The 12346-nt window shown below is 47.1% G+C and overlaps 1 protein-coding gene across 4 annotated transcripts in view; it reads left to right on the forward strand.

The window, feature by feature from the left end:
* The window catches only part of TJP2 (tight junction protein 2), a 110374-nt gene that overhangs the window by 72520 nt on the left and 25508 nt on the right, over positions 1-12346 (forward strand). For all 4 annotated transcript variants that reach the window (XM_054727341.1, XM_054727339.1, XM_054727338.1 and 1 more), the window contains 6 exons: positions 737-790; positions 3312-3436; positions 5250-5352; positions 6979-7663; positions 10511-10614; positions 11261-11408. In XM_054727341.1, coding sequence (XP_054583316.1) covers positions 746-790; positions 3312-3436; positions 5250-5352; positions 6979-7663; positions 10511-10614; positions 11261-11408 — 1210 coding nt within the window. In that variant the 5' untranslated portion in view covers positions 737-745. The remainder of the gene's footprint in view (positions 1-736; positions 791-3311; positions 3437-5249; positions 5353-6978; positions 7664-10510; positions 10615-11260; positions 11409-12346) is intronic.

The following is a 12346-nucleotide window of genomic DNA, read 5'->3' on the forward strand; positions in this document are numbered from 1 at the left end:
CAGACTGAAGGGTCCCAGGTTCGATTCTGTCAAGGACACATGTTCGGATTTCAGGTTCGATCCCCAGTAGGGGGCGTGCAGGAGGCAGCCAATTAATGATTCCCTCTCATCATTGATGTTTCTATCTCTCCCTTCCTATCTGAAATCAATAAATATATATTTTAAAAAAAAAGAAAAGCAAAAGAATGAAAGATATCTGCTTGGAACTATCTAATTCTCTCTTTTAAAAAAATGTTTTCATTGATTTATTAGAGGGAGAGGGATAGAGAAATAAACATTGATCATCTGCCTCCTGCACGTCCCCTACTGGGGATCAAGTCCGCAACCCAGGCATGTGCCCTGACCAGGAATTGAACCAGTGACCTCGTGGTTCCTAGGTCGTCACTCAACTGCTGAGCCACACTGGCCAGGCTAACTCTCTTTTTAAGGTATTCTATAGTGACACTGTTTTGGAGTGGTGATCATAAAAAGGCTCCACATAGAACATTTTACTCTTTTTAGAGCATATATCTCACTGTGTATTTCAGTAATTTTCCAGGATTGTTAAGAATGCCATTTCATTGCAGGAGAGAGTGTTTGCAAATAGGCAGCATAAAGTTCCTAAACACACCAACTTTTGGTATATTCAAAGTCTAAGCTGACCTTCTTTATATGGAGCTATTTTGGATTATGGTTTCATTTCTAGCGTTGAAACGTTTGAGGTTTTAATCATATTGGTTTTGCTTGTTTTCCACAGGCCCCAGGGATGGAGGAGGTGATATGGGAGCAGTACACTGTGACCCTGCAGAAGGTGAGTGCTGCGCGCGCTGCACAGGCCACAGTCATGTTCTCGTGTTTATGGATCGTGGGCCTTGCTTGTTTTGCCCTAAACACAGTCTTTTCCCTTTCAGGTGGATAGTGCATTGTAGGGAATAGCTGGCAATAATTACCGCATCAACAAAGATTTGCATGCTATTACATTGTTTTGGTTACAGTCTGTATAACATAGAAGATTCTAGAGGTTATTTAGTGCATTCATCTATTTCCAGACAGAACAGGTTATGAAAAAATAGAGAAAAAGAGGGGAGGAATGGAAATAACCTGTACTGTTTAAGGACATTGCGGTAGCCTCTGCAACTCTAATAATTTTGATTGTAATATATAGAAAACTTTTAACTCCTTCTGTGAGTTTGAAGTCTAAACTAAATTTAAAACATTGGCTTAGCCATCAGGAGACATGGGCTATTCGCCTTTCTCCTTATTGTATTAAGAGGTGTTGAGTTAATTAGATGTAAAAAAAAATCCCCTTATCCAGTGGTATTGAAGGTAGAAGTAATATATGTGAATGTATTTTACTTAATTTTTTAAAAATTTAAATATTTTTTATTGATTTTAGATACAGGAAGGGAGGGAGGGAGAAAGAGGAACATTGATCGGCTGCCTCTTGCACGCCCCCTGCTGGGGATTGAGCCCTCAACCCAGGCTTGTGCTCTGACCCAGAATCAAACCAGCAACCTTTTGGTGCATGGGACATGCTCAACCAATGGAGCAACACCTGCGAAGGCCATTTTACTTAGTTTTAAAAGTCGTTTCAGAGGATTTGCTCCTCTTGATTAAATGAGGTAATACAAACAAACAGCTTCCAATGCAGGGAGTCGTGGCTTAAGAAATGTTAGCTCCGTTCCTTTTTATTCTGACAGCAGACTTCAAGGGAGGCATGCTAGCGTTAACCCCACTCTAAACAAGCATAGGCACCGACAGGGGGTGAGTGATTTCTGTGCAGCTGAGCTGGACTAGAGCTACACTCGTGGTCCCCAAGTCTCATTCCGTCAAGCCGCCTTGGTCAGCATCGCTGTGATTTTCCTGGGCCCTGAGGGTCTCACTCCTGCTCTGAATCCCTCCAGTCTCTGTCACTTCCTAGGGCAGTGATGGCGAACCTATGACACGCGTGTCAGCACTGACACGCGTAGCCATTTCTGATGACACGCGGCCGCTAAGGCAGCCGCATGCCGAGGATGAAACATTTGCGAAATAATGTTTTTTTCCTCAAATAATGAGCATAACACTACCCGAGTTATGCTCAGTTTTTTGGTGAAGTTTGACACACCAAGCTCAAAAGGTTGCCCATCACTGTCCTAGGGGAATGGTCAGTTCCTTAAATGGAGTCTTCCTTCTTCAGCTTCTATCTTTAACGAAAATTTGGTTTCTGAGTAAATATGTATTAAATTAATCCGGGAAAAACACACACAGATCAGGTGCTGAAACTTCCGGGACAGTAACCATGGCTTCATCAGTTGAGGGGTTCCCCCCGCTAGGCCTCATTTTTTCAGTTCTGTCTCTTCTCTGTGCCCATCCACCAGCATTTCACATACCCCTTCAGTCTGGCAAAGGTGAGAGACATCTTAGGCCTGGTCTAGAGGATGGAGCTGCCTCTGTGTAAAACCAGGCACGGGTGATGGAGCTGCCAAACCCAGAGCCGTGTGGTTAGCTGTGGGCAGCCCAGCCTGTTTTGTGTTGGGGACCGTTTGTCTCCATAGTGGGCCCCAGGTGGGCACTTTTCTTGAGGGGAAATTTTTTATTCTCTGAGTAGATTTTTACAAAATCAAACTCTACTCTAGGGGTATAGTCATATCTACCCATATCATCCGGATGATACCCGGAGGCCTAGCTTTCCTGAACACTGAACTGAATTAGGATTCTGTGTTCTCTGGGCTCACGGTTACCGTTCTTGACCATGGAGGTAATGAATCTGTATTCCCATGTTATGTGCATGTAGAAAAGAATTTAATGCTTTGCTGTCTCATAAGACCTCAACTCTCTAAGTTTATCTTCAGACTTTGTCTTTAAAATCCGTTTACTTATTGTTCACCCTATATTTAAAATGGACCCACCCGCTCCTCTAACTTGGGAGTGAAAGGTATTCTTTACAAAATACGGTTTCAGCATGGGTTCCGTGGTGCCTGAAGCTGTTCCAGCTCAGGCCGGGATTCCAGAACAGGTAGGATTGGTTATGCAACTGGCACGGCCCTGTTCCGACAGGAAGTGTTATTTCCCATCCCCTGCCAGCTTCTAGGGACAACGCCAGTCAGTGCTCGCCCTCTTCCCCAGCCTTCACGAGGCTGTTTCTTTGAGAGAAGGGATTTCCCTTTATAACCCTGACAGCTCACCGGGATGCCGCTTTATTTTGTTTCTGTGAGCCCGCTCCTCCTGAGCTGGGTCTGGTGATTGGGTCGCCCTTTACTTTATTGAGTGCTTGTAATAACATCCTGAAAGCCACTTATGGAAAGGGTGTTTGTTTGTTTGTAAGTTTTTCTCTTCACTTCCATGAACAGGATTCCAAAAGAGGGTTTGGAATTGCAGTGTCCGGAGGCAGAGACAACCCCCACTTTGAAAATGGAGAAACGTCCATCGTCATTTCTGACGTGCTTCCCGGCGGGCCCGCCGACGGGCTGCTCCAGTGAGTGGCCTCCCTTCGCGCCCCAGCCCCTGCAGCCCACTGGGTCGGCCCCAGACAAGATGCTGCGGGTGGTGTTCATTATAAAATAATATTTAAAAAGCATATATTTATGTATATGTATATATGTACTAGTAGCCCGTTTGCACGAAGATTCGTGCAATAGATCTTCATTCACCTGGCTGCCTGCACCAGTTTTCTGCCGGCACCGGGGACCTAGGCCTTGGCTGTGGCCACCGCCTTCTGCCTTCTTTCAGGGTCCGGGCTTGGCCCTGGGCGGTGGCCTTGGGCTCGGCTGCACCCAGCGTCCCTGCGACCCGATCGCAGGATCCAACCCCCAGGTCGGCTCCTGCGATCGGCGCTGGCGCCCAAGGCCAGGAAAGCCTCGGGCGGCTTTCCCGGCCTTGGGCTCAGCCGCACCCCAACGTCCCTGCAACGGTTTCCTGGTGGGCGTGGTTGGTGGGCGTGGCTTTGTTGGTGGGCATGGCTTGGGCGTAGCGAAGGTGAGGTCAATTTGCATATTTGTCTATTATAAAGTAAGATGTGTGTGCTTTTATATACATACGTGTGAATTTATATGAGAATTAAGGCCACAGCACATCAGTCCTTTGGGAGCATCCAAATAGAGGAAGGAGAGCAGTGGTTCCTTAGGAAGGTAGTTCTAACTGTCACCGCTGTCATTCCTGGGCTTAGGGACCATTTCTGAACATGGAATAGAACAGTGGTCGGCAAACTCATTAGTCAACAGAGCCAAATATCAACAGTACAACGACTGAAATTTCTTTTGAGAGCCAAATTTTTTTAAACTTAAACTTCTAATGCCACTTCTTCAAAATAGACTCGCCCAGGCCGTGGTATTTTGTGGAAGAGCCACACTCAAGGGGCCAAAGAGCCGCATGTGGCTCGCTAGCCGCGGTTTGCCGACCACTGGAATAGAAGATTGGCATTGCTTCCCCCCCGCCCCCCCCCCCCCCCCCCCCCCGCCAAAGCGTACCCAACTCTGCTTATTTTAATTTATGTTCATTAAGAATTTAATGAGGATACTCTGGCTTAATGCTTGTCTGCTTTGTAAGAGGGATGTGGAAATTGGGAAAATTTACTCCATGAGAACACAAGTTTTCCAACTGCCGCCCTTTTCCTGGTCTGAAGAGAGAACGCTGTTTGAAAGAATGCATCTCTGAGCCCCTCACCATCGTTTCTCAGGGCAGAAGCGAAAGTTAGTCACGTGACTGCCGTGGCCAGACAGCTCCAGAGTGTAGGTTCTGTTGGCATCCCAAGTCTCCACATGCTCCTGTCGAAGTTTGTAGTGTTTCAGAGAGGAGAGGAGAATTTTGCAATAGTTTTTGGGGTGAGATAAAGGTAAGAGGGTTCTGTGACCTCAAAATTTCTTTACGACTCTGAGGCACGCTCTTGACTTCTTCCCGTCCAGAGCATAAGTGGATACAAGCCTTCCTTGAGGGTCTGTGTAGACTTCCGAAGCCCTGTGTGCACCGGGGTAAGGAGGCCGGTGCAGGAGGCCCTTGGTGCTCAGACCTCGCCCTTGTCAGGTGGCTCCTGGGGGGGCCCCTGCGGTGTGGGTCCTTCTCCCCCACTGTTCTCGGTAGACAGAGTCAAAAGTGGGCTGATGACTCCTGGGTTCCTGCCTTGGGAGAGCTCACCCTGACTTGGCTGGTGAAGCCTTGGGAGTCCTCAGACATTGAGCCCTTCAGTCCGTATTTCACATCCATTTGCTGCCTCTCTTTGTTCCTAATTAAAAAATTGACAGTGAATAAGTGGGAGGAGTTTTTCACATCCCGTTTTCATTTTTTGTTTGCAGAGAAAATGACAGGGTGGTCATGGTTAACGGCACCCCCATGGAGGGGGTACTCCATTCATTCGCCGTGCAGCAGCTGAGGAAAAGTGGGAAGATCGCTGCCATTGTAAGTCCTGGGTTTATTTCCTCTCGCCTCAGTAGAATTTTGTTTTTACGCCTAGGAGAAAATGACCACTTACCTTTAGGCACTGGACATACCTACGTCACCTAGGGGCCGCTACCTCTTGTATCCTCAGTACTTTAGGAGGGCGATGTAGTGGATGAGGTAGAGGTGTGTGTAAATAATGCCTCCTGCCTCTTTCTCCTCTTTCTCCTAACTTCGTATGACCAATGACTCTTTCATCTGAGTGAGTTTTACCTTCAGAGCCAGGTTAGACAATTATTCTCCATGAGAATTGCCTAGAGCAGTGGTCGGCAAACTCATTAGTCAACAGAGCCAAATATCAACAGTACAACGATTGAAATTTCTTTTGAGAGCCAAATTTTTTAAACTTAAACTCCTTCTAATGCCACTTCTTCAAAATAGACTTGCCCGGGCCGTGATATTTTGTGGAAGAGCCACACTCAAGGGGCCAAAGAGCCGCATGTGGCTCGCGAGCCACAGTTTGCCGACCACTGGCCTAGATTGAGAACAGTGATAAAAGAGCATTCATTTAGAAAATACATTTTAGCTCAAAAACTCATTTGTAAAGGCCCAAACAAGATCTGTTATACCTTCATAAACTGAAGTTTCTTAGGAGGAGGTGGCCATCTGTAGCGTTCATTCGTTTGCTCTCTCATTCATGTGGCAGGCGTTGGTTGAGAATCAACAGTGAGCCAGATGCCACTTGGAGCAGGGCTGCCCCTCTCTAGCGGGGCCCGGGGACACTCACAGCGAGAGTTTGGAGTATAGTGAGTGAAAGGGCAGTGCTAGGGGATGCCCTGGGTATGTGGTATTTTATTTTTTTAAACTTTTATATTACGAAACTTTTCAAACAAAAAGTCCAAAGATGAATGTAATAAACACATATATCTTCTACATGTTAATATTCTGCCATATTGACTTATTTTTTCCTCCATTTGGTGTATAAAAACACATACATATTTTTAGTGAACCATTTGAAGGGGAGTTGCATACATGGCAGTTCAGTTCTATTTCAGCATATGTCTTTTCTAAATAAGGACATTCCTCTACATAACTGCACTATGGTCCTCGCTAAGAAAATTAACAACTCTGTAACATCATCTAATATCCAGACCACATCCTAAGATTTCTTTGATAGACTTTTTTTTTTCTTCCCCCTGGGATTCTATCAAAGTTCATTCATTGCACCTGGCCCTTGGCTTTTTTGTCCTTTCTAATCTAGAAGGATTCCTCTTTCTCCCACCTCTTCCCCTAACCTCCCCCACCCTCCCTTTTAATGACACTGACTTTTAGAAGAATCTAGACAGTTGTATAGACTGTCTCACTTTCTGGATTTCCATTTTTGTAACTCAGTGACTTAGAGTCCCTTGGTACTTTTTACACTCTTGAGTAGAAGCCGATTTTGCAGGCATTGTGTTGAGACCTTTATACTCATTGTCTGACTTGATTCTGGACCCTATGAGGTCTTTACTGTCCCTGTTTTCCAGATGAGGAACCTGAGGCTCAGGGACACAGTTTTACTGGAAGGAGAACCAGAGCTTTTAGCCGTTACATTTCCTTACGTTGACTTGTGGTTGTCCTATCTCCCCTCTGTGCTTTGGTTAACAGGTGGTCAAGAGGCCCCGGAAGGTCCAGCTGGCCCCGCTGCAGGGTGGCCTTCCGCTCAACGAGGAAGACCGGGCTTTCGAGGTGATGGATGAGTTTGACCGGAGAAGTGCCCGCAGCGGGTACAGTGATCGCTACAGTGAGAGGAGCCGCCTGCACAGCTGGGAGAACAGCCTGGAGAGGGGGCATCCCCAGGACCGTCCGCGCAGCCAGGAGCGGGACCGCGGCCGGAGCCTGGAGCGGGGCCTGGACCACGGTGACTATGGCCGAGCCCGAGACCGGAGCCGCGGCCGGAGCCTGGAGCGGGGCCTGGATCGTGATGACTATGATGGAGCCCGAGACCGGAGCCGCGGCCGGAGCCTGGAGCGGGGCCTGGACCAAGATTACTATGATGGAGCCCGAGACCGGAGCCGCGGCCGGAGCCTGGAGCGGGGCCTGGACCATGACTATGGGCGAGGCCGAGATAGCAGCCACGGGCGAGGCCGGAGCATTGACCAGGCCTACGGCCGGGCCTACAGCCCGGAGGTGGAGCACAGGCACAGGGGGCAGCCCGATGCCCGCTACAAGATGTCCCGGAGCTGCGAGCACCTCCGCTTGGGCAGCCCCACCCCTGAGCCGAGAGGGCGGCGGGACCACGAAGCTGACAAGCCCATCGGAGTCCTTCTGACGAAAAACAAAGCAAATGAAGGTACCACAGTTGATGAAGAAAAGCCCTCGTGTAATCACAGCTAGCTCTGCCATGGCACTTCCTGTGTCATGTCACTGACCTACATGCTTCGCCCCGAGTAGCTCACACCATCCTCATCACTACCTCACGTAGGCGTTAGGACATCTTCATTTTTATAGACGAGAAAACTGAGGCACAGAACACTTCAGGGACTTGCACATTGAACTAGCACAGGCTGCAGAGATCTGGCTTTTTAATTACAAGGCCAGTGGTTCTCAAAGCAGCACAAGCAACACCTGGGCACGTGCTAGAAATGCAGATTCTCAGGCCTCTGCCGCTGACTCACTGGGGTGGGAAACGGGAATCTGTTAACAAGCCTCTTCCCCCCCCCTCCCCCCCGCCATGAGCTGGTGCAGCTTACACTGATGAGACCACAGGAGAGAACAATAGCATTTTGGTTGCATTTTTCCTCTATGCCAGGACCTAACGCTGTGTGGTAGGTTGGAATTTGAAAGTTGAGAGAAGTGTTTGGTATGCCTGGGATAGCACAGGGACTTGGGCCTCGGGAATGGAAAAGTACCCAGTGGCTAGGAAGCCAAGTTACGGCCAGGTGGCCAGAAGGAAGGCCAGATAAGCTGACCACAAGAATGTACCACCCCTCCATTCCCAGCTCAAAGAAAAAGTGCAGAATTTTATCTTTCTTCTAACCGCTTGCTTTTCCTACCCTGACATGGGAAATTCCACAAGCCCACCTTTTTCTAAAAGCCATCGTTTTGTGCAAATCCGCTCTGACCCCCCCAGCTTATGGAAGCATCTAAGCAGAGCCGGGCCCTGAGTCAGGTCAGAGGACTTTCCTTTCCTCTGTGTTGTCTCCCTCAGCTTATGCTGGTGCTTGAGCATAAGCTTAATAAAATCTGCCTGGCGATTTCTCCAGGGTTTCCTCTTACATTCTGTCTTGGGAACCCAAGAGCCCCGACGCTGGTAACGTGCCCAGGCACGAGGCGGGCAGTGGCCAGGCTGCTGGTCCCACGTTCCGTCCTGGAGCCCTTGCACACAGTCACATCCGGGATTCACTAAAACCCCGTGTGGCAGCGAGGGAAGCTACCAGCCCCTGCCGTTTGGGTGAGGATTCCGGAACTCAGAGGGGAAGCAGCTTGCCCACATCTGGAAGCCAGTGGGTGGTGGAGCTAGAACTCAGATTTCCATAGGGGAGAGGAAACACGCAGGTGAATGGACGGGGCTCTAGAGCCCGGTGGTGTGATATTCCTTGCGTTGGTTTTTGGCTTCTGACTTTTTATTTTTTTGATTTTAAAGCGGAAGGGAGAGGGAGAGAGAGATAGAAACATCAATGATGAGAGAGAACCATTGATTGGCTGCCTCCTGCCGCCCCCTACTGGGGATTGAGCCCCCAACCCAAGCATGTGCCCTTGGCCGGTATCGAACCTGGGACCCTTCAGTCCGCAGGCCGACGCTCTATCCATTGAGCCAAACCAACTAGGGTTGGTTTCTGACTTTTTACAGTTCTTGTAACAAATCTTTTCTCTTGTTCTCTAATTGTTCTCCTTCCAAAGGGAAAAAAAAGGAAGCAAAGTGAAAAACTTGTGCTGTCCAGGTTGGAAATTTGCCTTAAATAGCCTATCTCTGAGGAATATACATCTCAGGAGGTTTAAGGATTCTATCGACTTTTTCTAACCTTTTATAATGACATTAATTCATCAACCCACAAGAATTGCAAAACCGTACTAAGTACAGTGTGTTTTTTTCTTTTGAGAGCAATTCAACGTCCATAAAATCTCAGAGCTCTGCTGGTTTTAGTTAAATACTTTATTGCTTTGCCTGGTTTGTTTACCCCTTTTCTTCACACACTGAAATATTTTCAGTGCTAAACCCCACACAACCTAAGCTGTTACAGATGAAGGCCTTTCTGTGGGCATCTGCATTGCTAGCAGAATATATCTCCCCAGCATTTTATTTCGCAAAGTGTTAATTTTATAGCGAATACTCATACATAGCCTTCACCTAGTTTTAACATCATTAACACATCTAACAGTTGTTAACATTTTGCCACATTTGTTCTCATTCTCCTTCCCTTTTCCCCCTCTCTCCTGCTCCTTTTCCCTGTCCCTCATCCCTCCCACTCCCTTATCCCCTGTCTCCCAGTGGTGTTCTGGAACCACTTGAAAGTAAGTTGCAAGCAACGTACAAATAATTCACCCTTAAATATTTCAGCAGGTATCCCCTGAGGCTAAGAACATCCTCCTACATAGCCGTAATGCCTTTATCACATTAGCATTAATATTTGTTTTAATATATTACAGTACAGTTTATTTTGCAGTTGCTCTAAAATAATGTAACCCACCCCCTCCCACCTCTTCCCCACATTGGATCAAGGATCCTCGTGAAGGTTCTTGCATTGCATTTAGTTTTTATGTCTCTTATTAATATGGAACAGTCCCTCTGCCTCTTTTATTTTGTATGACATTGACTTTTTAAAATATATTTTTTTATTGATTTTTAGAGAGAGAAGAAGGGAAAAGAAGAGAGAGAGAGAGAAACATTGATGTGAGAGAGAAACATTGATTGGTTGCCTCCCGTTAGCACCCCAACCAGGGATCAAACCCACAACCTGGGCATGCGCCCTGATTGGGAATCAAGCCCGTGAGCTTTCGGAGCAAAGGACACAACACTCAACCAAGGAAGCCACACCGGCCAGGGCGACCTTGACTTCTTTTGATGACTCCAGGCCAGTTGTCTTACAGAGTATCCCACATTCAGAATGAATTTTCATCCGTCTTTTTAAAAAGTCCTGAAAACCAGACTAAGTTTTCTGAGCAAGTGGATGAAATGGGTGTCTGTTTCTGTCTTTAGAGTATGGTCTCCGGCTGGGGAGTCAGATCTTCATAAAGGAGATGACCAGCACCGGTCTGGCAACCAAGGATGGCAACCTGCACGAAGGGGACATCATCCTCAAGGTGGGTGAGCAGGGGAGAGGACGGTCAGCTTCGTACTTGGCTCCTCGTCTGCGTTTCCGCATTCGGGTGCGAACACGGTGGAGCTTGGTCGCACTGGGACGCAGGAGTAGGACAGAGGCGGGGAAGGGCAGCACAGTGAGATAATTTTTATCAGAAAAACCAGACTTGGAGAGCGCTGTCCTAGTTTAGTAGCAGTTTTTAAAAATATATCACTGGGTACTTTTTTCCCTTCCCTGTTTGTTGAAAGTTTAAGCTCCTATTCCCTAAATGAAGGAAAGATGAGAGGTAGAGTTGGTGGTATATGAATGCTGAATATTTAATAGTTTTTGTAAACCTCTCTGGTCAGGAGACACCTTCCGGTAGTAAGCCAAACCATCGCCTTGAGCTTGGAAGGTAAATAAATTAGCAGAGTAACTTAAGTACACGACAGCGCTCTCATGCCTGTATTTGGGATCCAGGCATGCAGGGTTATAGTTAATTGAAAGAATCATGCATTTTTATTCGGCCCCCTCCCTCCCCTAAATTCCAGGTCTGTTTGAATAGATGAGCAAAGTCTTTTACATTTTTAGTGGGAGAAAATGCCAATTTTCTCCTTTGCCGTGAATAGCTGTATTGCATGTACCATTCCTGTGCCTTTTGAACCCAGATAAATGGCACTGTAACCGAGAACATGTCTTTGACGGATGCTCGAAAACTGATAGAAAAGTCAAGAGGAAAACTGCAGCTGGTGGTGCTGAGAGACAGCAAGCAGACGCTCATCCACATCCCAGCGCTGGATGACAGCGACTCGGAAGGTAAAGAGGCTGTGAGCGAGGCTGGAAGCCAGGGAGGCTGTCGCGTCCGCATGCTCACCTCTGTCTAGCCCAGCCCTCCCACGGGAAGTTCAGTTGCCAATGAAAGCCTCTCCGTTAAGCTCCGATCCCGAAAGAGACGTGTTCGGTTGTTCCTGTCTCATTAAAGTGTCTGTTGAAATCAGGTTTCCCATGGGAGAGTCGGGTGCACTTGTGAGCTCCCGGGGGACACGGATTAGGCCACCGAAAACAAAACATGTCAGTAAACCAAGCATGTACGAGAAGTTCAAAGAACTAACCACATACACTTGTAAATTGCTCATTCTTGCGCGTGTTTTTAAATATATATTTTTAAAATATATTTTTATTGGTTTCAGAGAGAAGGGAGAGGGAGAGAGATAGAAACATTAATGATGAGAGAGAGTCATTGATCAGCTGGCTCCTGCACGCCCCCCACTGGGGATTGAGCCCCTGGCTGGTTCATGGGTTGACACTCAACCACTGAGCCACACCAGCTGGGCTCCTATGTGTGTTTTTTAAAGTGGCTATTAATATTTCCAACAAAGAGAAGACAATGTGGAGGATAGCCTAAACTGGTAGCCACTGTAATGAAGAATCAGAATGGCTTGTATTGTGTATTCAGTGGTTAGCAATCCATGTCACCTCTTTTCTTTTAAGGCATTATATTCATTTCTCAAATATGAATTATACCCAGGATAATACTTGAACCATCTACCAATTACCAATAAACATAAGTAATCACGATATATCCTACTGAACCATCTCGCATTGCCTTTGTGTGGCGAAGTTTAGAAAAAAATATTAGGTTCTCAAGTTTTAAAACAGATGTTGATTTTGAAAAGAATGGCTGTCTAGAACTTAGTTTAATTTCCATTATATCCAACGTCTAAGCCGTTGTTACTGCTATGAACAGTGCAGAG

This window comes from Eptesicus fuscus, chromosome 15 (genome assembly GCF_027574615.1).
Source record: "Eptesicus fuscus isolate TK198812 chromosome 15, DD_ASM_mEF_20220401, whole genome shotgun sequence".
In the NCBI taxonomy this organism is placed as follows: domain Eukaryota; kingdom Metazoa; phylum Chordata; class Mammalia; order Chiroptera; family Vespertilionidae; genus Eptesicus; species Eptesicus fuscus.